A 12,241-nucleotide genomic window follows, 5' to 3' on the forward strand; every position below is an offset into this window, starting at 1 on the left:
GGTTTTCTGACCTGCAAATTCCAGTTGCTTCAGCATTCCCAGATTCCAGTCTCCGTTTCTTCCACTCAAACTGATTGCCATGCCCTGCTTGGGTTTCTCCTCCCTCTGTCATGGCCTGGAAAGCTCCTCTATACAGAAAGCCAAGCCAATTGTAAGGTTTACTTTGTTTTTCTTCTTGTGTGAACCAAAGTCTTGTACTGCCTATTGTCCTATGTCTGAAGACAGTTGCTTCTTATATATTGTCCAGTTTTTCAGTTGTTGTGGCAGGAGGGCATATCTAATACCAGTTAATTCGTCATGGCTAGAAGTGGAAGTCCTCTCTATAATAGAGTATTTGATAATACTGAAATTATTTGGTATAATGGTTGTTCTCCTATGTGAAATTTTTAAGTTAATAGAGTTTTTTTTTTGAAACATACCCATCTTTGTAATGTATGTCTGTTTGATTTCTACTAATCATAATTTTCTAGGATAAAATTTAAAATAGACTGGATTTTTAAAAATCAGGTTTATCAAATTATAATTTACACACAGTAAAATTTATTCTTTTTAGGTGTACAGTTTTACATGTTTTGACCAGTATATATACTTCTGTTTATACTGTGTAATCATAGTACACTGTGATTATACAGATGTAGAAACCACTCTATATAGAATGATCAATACAGATATATAGAATGTTTCCTATATCTGTATTGATAATTGAGACATAAGAATATTTTTATTACCCCAAAAAGGTTCTCTCATGTCCTTTTGTAGTCACTCTGTTCTCCTCTCAGTTCTTAGCAATTACTGATCTGTTTTTGACCTTGTAGTTTGGCCTTGTCCAGAAGATTATATAATTGGAATCATACAACATATAGTCTGTTGTATATATCAGCAGTTTGTTTACAAAACTGGATTTTATTTTTGAAATGAAAAGAAAATGAGAACTGCCTATCTTAGCTTTCATTTTAAAATAAGCAAATGGTTTAAAATGATAAAAAGGGCTAAGGCCTAGTGTGTAGTAACCAGGGTCTAGTTTTAAAAAATTCACATAGATGCTAATAAAGCATAAGAGTTAAGGGACCTTCCCTTCATGTTTACACATCCCCTCCCTCTTGTAGGAGAGACAAATGCCAAAGAGAATGAAAACTCCTCCCCAGTGGCTGGGGCATTTGGTGTATTCTCGACCATCTCTACTGCTGTTCAGAGCACAGTAAGTAAAAAAGTGCAAGGTGGCCTGTTCCTTTCTGTTATTACAATGGGTTTACATATCTTTCTCTCTCTTTTCTTTGAACAGCCATGTGGACTGATTACTTTTAAAGGAGTCCAAGCCACTGAAGATCAGTCACTTTGGTCTTATGGGTGGAGTGAATGCTACTTGAAAACTTTCATTAAAGCAATAAGGAAGAAAGTAGGAAATAAAGGAGTAGCAATAAATAAGGGAGTAGGAGTTACAGAGAGACAATATACATATTATTTTATGGATTAGGAATTCTTAATTTGGTGGCCCTAAAAAATGTCTACTTTACAAAAATATTTTTCTCATAGTTGCATCTTTTAGGCAAAGGGGAAATGTGATCTTTATGACAGATATTTGCGAAACTATATATGATTAAAAACGTTTGTAAGAAGATTATCTAGGAAGCTAAATATCTTTGCTACATGAGGATAGATAGCTAGTTTTTTTAAATTTTAACTTTATTGAAATATACATACAGAAGAATGAAACAATAAGTGTTGTTTGAATTTTCAGTGTGAAACACCCAGAGTAAGAAACAGTATTACTGTACATCAAATCTCCCCACCATCTTGTGTCCTCTCCCAGTTTTCTGTGTCTTCCCCTCTCCCCCTCTCCTGCACCAAGATAACCATAATCCTGACTTCCACCATCATAGGTTAATTTTGCCTGCATTTCAGCTTTACATAAGTGGAATCATATATAGTATCTAACTTGTTTCATAAACATTATATTTGTATAATTTATCTATGCTGCAGTTTGTGTGGTAGATTTGATTTTCTTTGTTGTATTTCATTGTGAAGCTTTGTCACATTTTGTTTATTCATTCCACAGTTGGTGAGCATTGGGGTAGTTTTCAGTTTGTAGCTATTACAAACAGAGCTGTTATGAACATTTTTGTACATGTCTTCTGATGAACCTCTGTACTTATTTCTGTTAGGATGTAACCATGAGTGGAATTGCTGGGTCATGCAGCTGTAATAGATATTGACAAACAGTTTTCTAACGTGGTTATACCTATTTACATTCCCACAAGCAGTGTGTGATTGTTTCATTTGCCTTACATTCTTGCCAGTGCTTGGTATTGTTAGCCACTATTTTTATATAATAAATACATAATAAAAATGCATAAAAATATGTTTTCTCAATATTGTTGTAATGAGGTTGCATGTATTTTCTAGGGAAAGAGTGTTATAAGTGGGGGTTTGGATGCCTTAGAATTCATTGGAAAAAAGACAATGGATGTGATAGCAGAAGGGGATCCTGGATTTAAAAGAACCAAGGGTCTGATGAACCGAAATGCTACACTATCTCAGGTACTGATTATCCTTACCTGTTTACTTCCTGTTTCTGTTTTGATCTGTATTTTTGCCTTTGTTTACTTGGAACCTTGTTAGTGTTTTCAAGAATTTTCAATAATGTTTATTCAGGCTTTTTTGGGGGGGATCAGGGATTGGTGAGAGCTCTACTGCTTACAAAAATACCCAGCTCTTTTTTCCTCCTCTTTCCTTTCTGCAGGAGCCTCCCATCAGTGCAGTGCAAAATGCTAAACCCTGTCAGGGTTTTTTGTTTGTTTGTTTTAATGTTTAAATCACTTTCAGAGAAACACCTGGTTCCTTGGGTGTGATTTGCACTGTCTAGGATCAAATTATGTGGCCAGGCGCGGTGGCTCACGGCTATAATCCCAGCACTTTGGGAGGCCGAGGCAGGTGGATCAGTTGAGGTCAGGAGTTCAAGATCAACCTGACCAACATGATGAAACCCTGTCTCTTCTAAAAATACAAAAATTAGCTGGATGTGGTGGTGTATGCCTATAATCCCAGCTACTTGGGAGGCTGAAACACGAGAATGGCTTAAACCCGAGAGGCAGAGGTTGCGGTGAGCAGAGATCGTGCCACTGCACTCCAGCCTGGGTGACAGAGTGAAACTCCGTCTCAAATTATGTGTGATCGTTTTTCTTTCTGCAGCTCCTGAGCCTACCAGATTTGAACCGCAGTGCCAAGAATGAAAGGGCAATCCTCTGTACTGTAACCTGTCTAAGCTTTGCTTCTTTCAATTCTCAGAACTCACCCTTGAGCTCTCATTGTTTGCTACAGTATAATGCCTCCTCCATCTCTTTTTAGGTTTTACGAGAGGCGAAGGAGAAAGAAGAGATACGGACCTCCAATGAGGTTACCATGGAAACAGACAAGAAAACTCATTATGGGCTACTCTTTGATGAATTTCAAGGCCTTTCACATCTAGAAGCTCTGGAGATGCTTTCCCGAGAAAGTGAAATAAAGGTAATTCCAAGCCAAAATCTCAACTGGAAAAAGTCTTCAAGTAAAAGAATGCTGCATAGTTTCTTTTCTCTTTGTACATTTGGAAGATGAAATGTATTTTTTGTTAGAGGCTTGAGATGCCTTGGAAATACTACCACGCAATAAATTAAAAAACTAATGTTTGATTGAACTAATTGCTAAAAGTAGAATTAGTCAAGTATTATTTCTTTAAATGTAAACAAAAAAGACAGATTAACAAAGAGGTCTTAATAGGACATGTGTTATTTTTCGTTCTTTTTGGTCTTTTTTTTTTTTTTTTTTTTTTTTTAGTTTCTTTGGCCTAGGCTGCCAAGAAACCTGTTGACTTGAGCTGCCAATTTGTGTACAGTTACCTGTTAGCTTTTAATTGATTTAAGATTATCTCATTTTTCTGTGATTTCTAAGCTGTTGTCAAACACTGATAATTTCCAGGAATTTCTGGCTGGTATTACTTTTAGAAGTACAGAGTCTCCCTACCTTTCTGTCATAACCAGCCTCTTGTGTTAATGTTCTTAAGGAATAACTTGTGCTGGCTGATGAGCTCATAATTTTGACTTCAATATGATCTTTTTATAGTCTCTTCCCTATTTGTGAATGTTTTTCTTTTCTTTCATACTCCTACAACATTTTATTCTTGTATCCATTCAGGTGAAATCTATCCTTAATTCTCTGAGTGGAGAAGAATTAGAGACTCTAAAAGTTGAATTAGAGCAACTCAAAGAAGCATTTTCTCTAGCAGAATTTTGTGAAGAAGAGGAAGAAGAGAAAAAAGGTAATATGAAAATTTAGTATCTGAGTGGAGAGGATGCAGTGTGTTTGCATGCAGTGCATTGCCCTTGAAATAAATTATTTACTCTCTTTTTACACTGGCTTGATTTTACTTTTTCAGTGAAAATTTTTATGCAAATTCTCTGTGTAAAATTCTCTGCAGCCTTGCACCTGACTAGGCATTGATGGGGACAGTTGGCCTTATGCCCATGTCTCCCTACCTCCTTCCAACCAAACTCTTTGTGGCTTCTCAAGATCTAATCTTGCACCTCACATCTTTGCCTATTTTTGCAGTTAGAAAGCTGTTCTTGTCAGATTCTTGCCTCAGTTTGACTGGTCATTCATATGAGCTTTTATATTCCTAGGTACTTTACCTTTGCCTCTCTGACTCTTGTAACCCCTGATTCTGTCTTGAATTGAAGCATGCAGGATGGCAGTTATCTAAAATGTGGGTGATAGTTTGTCTTTTTTTATTTTGAAAACTCTTATACCATATTTTAATATCTGCATTTCTCAGAAAATGTAAATGTAGGTACTATATGTATTTGCAAAATTATCAGGAAATGAGATGGGTCAGGAAATGAGATGGCTGACATAAAGTATAATTGCCAGTCAACAGAATATTAAGTTCTAAGGGTTGTTTTATTAACATTTTAGCTGGAAATATTTCTAAGATATACACTAACTGACCTTTTTTTTTAAAAAAGTGGAATCTAATGAATACAGTGTTGCCTTTTCTTGATGAAATAATCAGTTATAAACATTAAAAGTGAATGGAAAAATTCTCTCAGGTTTCATTAAGACGTAGGGCCAATCACCCATGTAGTAGGTTAAATCAATGATGAACAAAGTGTGGTCTGTAGACCTTGAATTCCCAGAACCCTTTCAGGGAGTCTATAAATCAAAACTCTGCATCATAATACTAAGATGTTGTCTACTTAGGAATTTTTAAAAAATTATAATTTTTTTTTCTGCTTTGGCATTTGTGCTGATGGTGAATAACAATGATGCATAAAATTGCTGGTGCCATAACATGGATCAAGATGTTAGCAAACTGTACTAGTGTCATTCATTGCATTTTCATTGCCATGCATTGGCAGTTAAAAAAAAAAAGTGCCAGTTTTATTTAATCTTGTCCTTGATGAAGCAGTAAAAATTAATTTTATTAAATCTTTACCTTTAAGTTTGCGTCTTACAAATATTCTGTGTGATGCCTACTGAAGTATGATGGTTGTCTCAGGAGAAGCACTTACATTGTTTGAGTTGTGAGCTGAACTACATGCTTTTTTCGTGGAATACCATTTTTACTAGAAAGGATAACAGTCACAGAGACTATTCAGAATAGGATAATTGGTACACATTTTCCTGAAAATGAATGAAGTGAACCTTTTCTTCAAGGAAAGCAACTAATTTATTTGTGAGTCATGATAAAAATCTAAGTGAAGGTTGAAACTTTGTAAAACACATTTGCTGCTGTGGTGAGCTTGACAGCTTCCCAGTGCTTATAGACTCTTCTGATGAAATTGGTGGTGATCATATTTGTTAAAATATCACTTTTTGATATTTTAACAAGGAAATGTGTCAGCATTTGGAAAATCTGCATAACTCAGAGAACCAATATTTTCTAAATGTCAAATCACCATGGGTAAAAGACCTAATGGATTTTAATTTAGTGTACAAAATTTTATGATACGGTTTCAGGTATATTGCAATATAGTTCATTGCAACTAATTTTTTTTTTTTTATTATACTTTAGGGTTTTAGGGTACATGTGCACAATGTGCAGGTTTGTTACATATGTATCCATGTGCCATGTTGATTTCCTGCACCCATTAACTCGTCATTTAGCATTAGGTGTATCTTCTAATGCTGTCCCTCCCCCCTCCCCCCACCCCACAACAGTCCCCGGAGCGTGATGTTCCCCTTCCTGTGTCCATGAGTTCTCATTGTTCAATTCCCACCTATGAGTGAGAACATGTGGTGTTTGGTTTTTTGTCCTTGCGATAGTTTACTGAGAATGATGTTTTCCAGTTTCATCCATGTCCCTACAAAGGACACGAACTCATCATTTTTTATGGCTGCATAGTATTCCATGGTGTATATGTGCCACATTTTCTTAATCCAGTCTATCGTTGTTGGACATTTGGGTTGGTTCCAACTCTTTGCTATTGTTAATTTTTAAGAAACGACCACTTGTTGAGTTTTAATGTGGTATTAAAGAATGTTAATAATTATCTGAAAAGGCTATTAAAATACTTCTTTCCTTTCCAACTATGTATCTTTGTAAAGTTGGTTCATATACTTAAACAAAGCAACATAACAGACAATATAAAAGTAGATAAGAGAATTTATCATCTGTTAAACTAGATATTAAAGAGATTCAACCCTGATGGAACTGTTCTCACTAAACTTTTTCTTTTTTGAAAAATACAGTTTTTTAAAATAAAAAGTATGTTTATGTTAATAAGTAGTGTGGGTTTACTGTCTTGAATGAATTAATAAACACTTTGTTTTAGCTTTATATATTTATAACTTTTTATATGTATATGTATAAAACTTACACTAAAAAAGCTCTTTAATGTTCTCAGAAAGTTTTACAAGAACAGCAAGGCCCTGAGACCAACAAGTTTGAGAATTACCAGATTAAATGACCTAAACTGCAATGCTTTTTAAAAATGTCTCTGATTGCTTTTTAGAATTGTACGTCTTTATTTCTTTCTGTTCATTTATCTGTTCATCTTTTACCTCACTGTTAGCTGGCTTCTGATATCCCCTGCATCTCATTTGGTTTTCTATTTTTAATCTGTGGGTGAGAAACCAGGTAACTAATTTTATTTGAGATGTCTATTAAAAGCAAAGAGCTCTGAGTGAGGGTCTTAGAGTCTTTCTTGTGACAGGAAACATAAAGTTAACTGTGTGGATTCTCTACAAACAGGGACTTTTTTTTCTTTTTCTTTTTAAATCAGTTGAGAAGAAATACACATGTATATCATTTATAATTACAGTTATCTTTACCAGTGCTCTTTGTCTTTTGTTTATTTTTTTCAATTTTTTTATTTCCATAGGTTATCAGGGAACAGGTGGTGGTTGATTACGAGTAAGTTCTTTACTGGTGATTTGTGAGAATTTGGTGCACCCATCACCTGAGCAGTATACACTGCACCCAATTTGTGCACCTGAGCAGTATACACCACACACCTTTCCCATCCTTTCCCCCTGAGTCCCCAAAGCCCACTGTGTCATTCTTAAGCATTTGCATCCTCATAGCTTAGCTCCTACTTATGAATGAGAACATATGGTGTTTGGTTTTCCATTCGTGAGTTACTTCACTTAGAGTAATAGCATCCAGTCTCATCCAGGTCGCTGCGAATGCATTAATTCATTCCTTTTTATGGCTGAGTAGTATTCCATCATATATATATATATATATATATATATATATATATATATATACACCACAGTTTCTTTATCTACTTGTTGATTGATGGGCATTTGAGTTGGTTCCACATTTTTGCAATTTTGAATTGTGCTGCTATAAACATGAGTGTGCAAGTATCTTTTTCTTTTATTTTTTCTTTTTTTATTATTTTATTAGTATACTTTAAGTTTTAGGGTACATGTGCACAATGTACAGGCCTGTTACATATATATACATGTGCCGTGTTGGCTTGCTGCACCCATCAACTCGTCATTTACGTTAGGCACTTCTCTCAATGCTATCCCTCCCCCATCCCCCCACCCCACGACAGGCCCCGGTGTGTGATGTTCCCCGCCCTGTGTCCAAGTGTTACCATTGTTCAGTTCCCACCTGTGGGTGAGAACAAGTGGTGTTTGGTTTTCTGTCCTAGCGATAGCTTGCTCAGAATGATGGTTTCCAGCTTCATCCGTGTCGCTACAAAGGACGTGAACTCATCCTTTTTTATGGCTGCATAGTATTGCATGGTGTATATGTGCCACATTTTCTTAATCCAGTCTATCATTGATGGACATTTGGGTTGGTTCCAAGTCTTTGCTATTGTGAATAGTGCTGCAATAAACATATGTGTGCATGTGTCTTTATAGTAGCACGATTTATAATCCTTTGGGTATATATCCAGTAATGGGATCACTGGGTCAAATGGTATTTCTAGTTTTAGATCCTTGAGGAATCACCACACTGTCTTCCACAATGGTTGAACTAGTTTACACTCCCACCAACAATGTAAAAGCATTCCTGTTCCTTCACATCCTCTCCAGCACCTGTTGTTTCCTGACTTTTTAATGATTGCCGTTCTAACTGGTGTGAGATGATATCTCATTGTGGTTTTGATTTGCATTTCTCTGATAACCAGTGATGATGAGCATTTTTTCATGTGTCTATTGGCTGCATAAATGTCTTCTTTTGAGAAGTGTCTGTTCATATCCTTTGCTCACTTTTTGATGGGTTTTTTGATTTTTTCTTGTAAATTTGTTTAAGTTCTTTGTAAATTCTGGATATTAGCCCTTTGTCAGATGGGTAGATTGCAAACATTTTCTCCCTTTCTGTAGGTTGCCTGTTCACTCATGGTAGTTTCTTTTGCTGTGCAGAAGCTCTTTAGTTTAATTAGATCCCATTTGTCTGTTTTGGCTTTTGTTGCCATTGCTTTTGGTATTTTAGTCATGAAGTCCTTGCCCATGCCTATGTCCTGAATGGTATCACCTAGGTTTTCTTCTGGGGTTTTTATGGGTTTAGGTCTAGTATTTAAGTCTAATCCATCTTGAATTAATTTTTGTATAAGGTGTAAGGAAGGGATCCAGTTTCAGCTTTCTCCATATGGCTAGCCAGTTTTCCCAGCACCATTTATTAAATAGGGAATCCTTTCCCCATTTCTTATTTTTGTCAGGTTTGTCAAAGATCAGATGGTTATAGATGTGTGATGTTATTTCTGGGGCCTCTGTTCTGTTCCATTGGTCTATATTTCCCTTTTGGTACCAGTACCATGCTGTTTTGGTTACTGTAGCCTTGTAGTATAGTTTGAAGTCAGGTAGCGTGATGCCTCCAGCTTTGTTCTTTTTGCTTATGATTGACTTGGCAATGCGGGCTCTTTTTTGGTTCCATATGAACTTTAAAGTAGTTTTTTCCAATTCTGTGAAGAAAGTCATTGGTAGCTTGATGGGGATGGCATTGAATCTATAAATTACCTTGGGCAGTATGGCCATTTTCACGATATTGATTCTTCCAACCCATGAGCATGGCATGTTCTTCCATTTGTTTGTATCCTCTTTTATTTCATTGAGCAGTGGTTTGTAGTTCTCCTTGAAGAGGTCCTTCACATCCCTTGTAAGTTGGATTCCTAGGTATTTTATTCTCTTTGAAGCAATTGTGAATGGGAATTCACTCATGATTTGGCTCTCTGTTTGTCTGTTATTGGTGTACAAGAATGCTTGTGATTTTTGTACATTGATTTTGTATCCTGAGAAATTGCTGAAGTTGCTAATCAGCTTAAGGAGATTTTGGGCTGAGACAATGGGGTTTTCTAAATATACAATCATGTCACCTGCAAACAGGGACAATCTGACTTCCTCTTTTCCTAATCGAATACTGTTTATTTCTTTCTCTTGCCTGAGTGCCCTGGCCAGAACTTCCAACACTGTGTTGAATAGGAGTGGTGAGAGAGGGCATCCCTGTCTTGTGCCAGTTTTCAAAGGGAATGCTTCCAGTTTTTGCCCATTCAGTATGATACTGGCTGTGGGTTTGTCATAAATAGCTCTTATTATTTTGAGATACGTTCCATCAATACCTAGTTTATTGAGAGTTTTTAGCATGAAGGGCTGTTGAATTTTGTCAAAGGGCTTTTCTGCATCTGTTGAGATAATTATGTGGCTTTTATCATTGGTTCTGTTTATGTGATGGATTACATTTATTGATTTGCATATGTTGAACCAGCTTTGCATCCCAGGGATGAAGCCAACTTGATCTTGGTGGATAAGCTTTTTGATGTGCTGCTGGATTCGGTTTGCCAGTATTTTATTGAGGATTTTTGCATCAATGTTCATCAGGGATATTGGTCTAAAGTTCTCTTTTTTTGTTGTGTCTCTGCCAGGCTTTGGTATACGGATGATGCTGTCCTCATAAAATGAGTTAGGGAGGATTCCCTCTTTTTTTATTGATTGGAATAGTTTTAGAAGGAATGGTACCAGCTCCTCTTTGTACCTCTGGTAGAATTCGGCTGTGAATCCATGTGGTCCTGGACTTTTTTTGGTTGGTAAGCTATTAATTATTGCCTCAATTTCAGAGGCTGTTACTGGTCTATTCAGGGATTCAGCTTCTTCCTGGTTTAGTCTTGGGAGGGCGTATGTGTCCAGGAATGTATCCATTTCTTCTTGATTTTCTAGTTTGTGTAGAGGTGTTTATAGTATTCTCTGATGGTAGTTTGTATTTCTGTGGGATCAGTGGTGATATCCTCTTTATCTTTTTTTATTGCATCTATTTAATTCTTCTCTCTTCTTTATTAGTCTTGCTGGCAGTCTATCAATTTTGTTGATCTTTGCAAAAAATCAGCTCCTGGATTCATTGATTTTTTTGAAGGGTTTTTTGTGTCTCTATCTCCTTCAGTTCTGCTCTGATCTTAGTTATTTCTTGCCTTCTGCTAGCTTTTGAATTTGTTTGCTCTTGCTTCTCTAGTTCTTTTAATTGTGATGTTAGTGTGTCGATTTTAGATCTTTCCTGCTTTCTCTTGTGGGCATTTAGTGCTATAAATTTCCCCGTTCTACACACGGCTTTAAATGTGTCCCAGAGATTCTGGTACATTGTGTCTTTGTTCTAATTGGTATCAAAGAACATCTTTATTTCTGCCTTCATTTTGTTATGTACCCAGTAGTCATTCAGGAGCAGGTTGTTCAGTTTCCATGTAGTTGTGCGGTTTTTAGTGAGTTTCTTAATCCTGAGTTCTAATTTGATTACACTGTGGTCTGAGAGACAGTTTGTTGTGATTTCTGTTCTTTTACATTTGCTGAGGAGTGCTTCCAACTATGTGGTCAATTTTGGAATAAGTGCAATGTGGTGCTGAGAAGAATATAGTTTTGAGATGTGAGGCACCATTCCATTCATTGTGCTGTGTTGCCTGTACACCTTGTTTTTTTTTTTTTAACTGTATTTTTGTTTTATAGGTCATGAGATTTATGCTTTAAGTAAGTTCTGTTTTGATGTGTTTCCAGGATTTGTTTCAAGATTTAGAGCTCCTTTTAGCAGTTCTTGCAGTGCAGTTCTTGTACTGCTGGCTTGGTAGTGGCGAATTCTCTCAGCATCTGTTTGTTTGAAAAAGACTGTATCTTTCCTTCATTTATGAAGCTTAGTTTCACTGGATACAAAATTCTTGGCTGATAATTGTTTTGTTTGAGGAGGCCGAAGATAGGGCCCCAATCCCTTCTAGCTTGTAGGGTTTCTGCTGAGAAATCTGCTGTTAATCTGATAGGTTTTTCCTTTATAGGTTACCTGGTGCTTCTGTCTCACAGCTCGAGATTCTTTCCCTTGTCTTAACTTTAGATAACTGGATTACAGTGTGCCTAGGGGATGGTCTTTTTGCAATGAATTTTCCAGATGTTCTTTGAGCTTCTTGTATTTGGATGCCTAAGTCTCTAACAAGGCTGGGGAAGTTTTCCTCGATTATTCCCCCAAATGTGTTTTCCAAACTTTTACATTGATCTTCTTCAGGAATGCTAATTATTCTTAGGTTTGGTCGTTTAACATAATCCCAGACTTCTTGGATGCTTTGTTCATATTTTCTTTTTCTTTTGTCCTTGTTGGAATGGGTTAATTTGAAGACCTTGTCTATGAGCTCTGAAGTTCTTTCTTCTGCTTGTTCAATTCTATTGCTGAGACTTTCTACAGCATTTTGCATTTCTGTAAGTGCGTCCATTGTTTCCTGAAGTTTTGATTGTTTTTTTATTTATGCTATCTATTTCATTGAATATTTTTCCCATCACTTCTCAT

General features: G+C 36.3%; 1 protein-coding gene across 6 annotated transcripts in view; it reads left to right on the top strand.

Annotated features, from left to right (window-relative positions):
* FAM114A2 (family with sequence similarity 114 member A2) overlaps positions 1-12,241 on the top strand; it is a 44,499-nt gene that overhangs the window by 8,237 nt on the left and 24,021 nt on the right. For all 6 annotated transcript variants that reach the window (XM_063642661.1, XM_055285533.1, XM_063642663.1 and 3 more), the window contains 4 exons: positions 1,107-1,198; positions 2,404-2,538; positions 3,346-3,504; positions 4,171-4,294. In XM_063642661.1, coding sequence (XP_063498731.1) covers positions 1,107-1,198; positions 2,404-2,538; positions 3,346-3,504; positions 4,171-4,294 — 510 coding nt within the window. The remainder of the gene's footprint in view (positions 1-1,106; positions 1,199-2,403; positions 2,539-3,345; positions 3,505-4,170; positions 4,295-12,241) is intronic.

This window comes from Symphalangus syndactylus, chromosome 7 (assembly GCF_028878055.3).
Source record: "Symphalangus syndactylus isolate Jambi chromosome 7, NHGRI_mSymSyn1-v2.1_pri, whole genome shotgun sequence".
NCBI lineage: Eukaryota > Metazoa > Chordata > Mammalia > Primates > Hylobatidae > Symphalangus > Symphalangus syndactylus.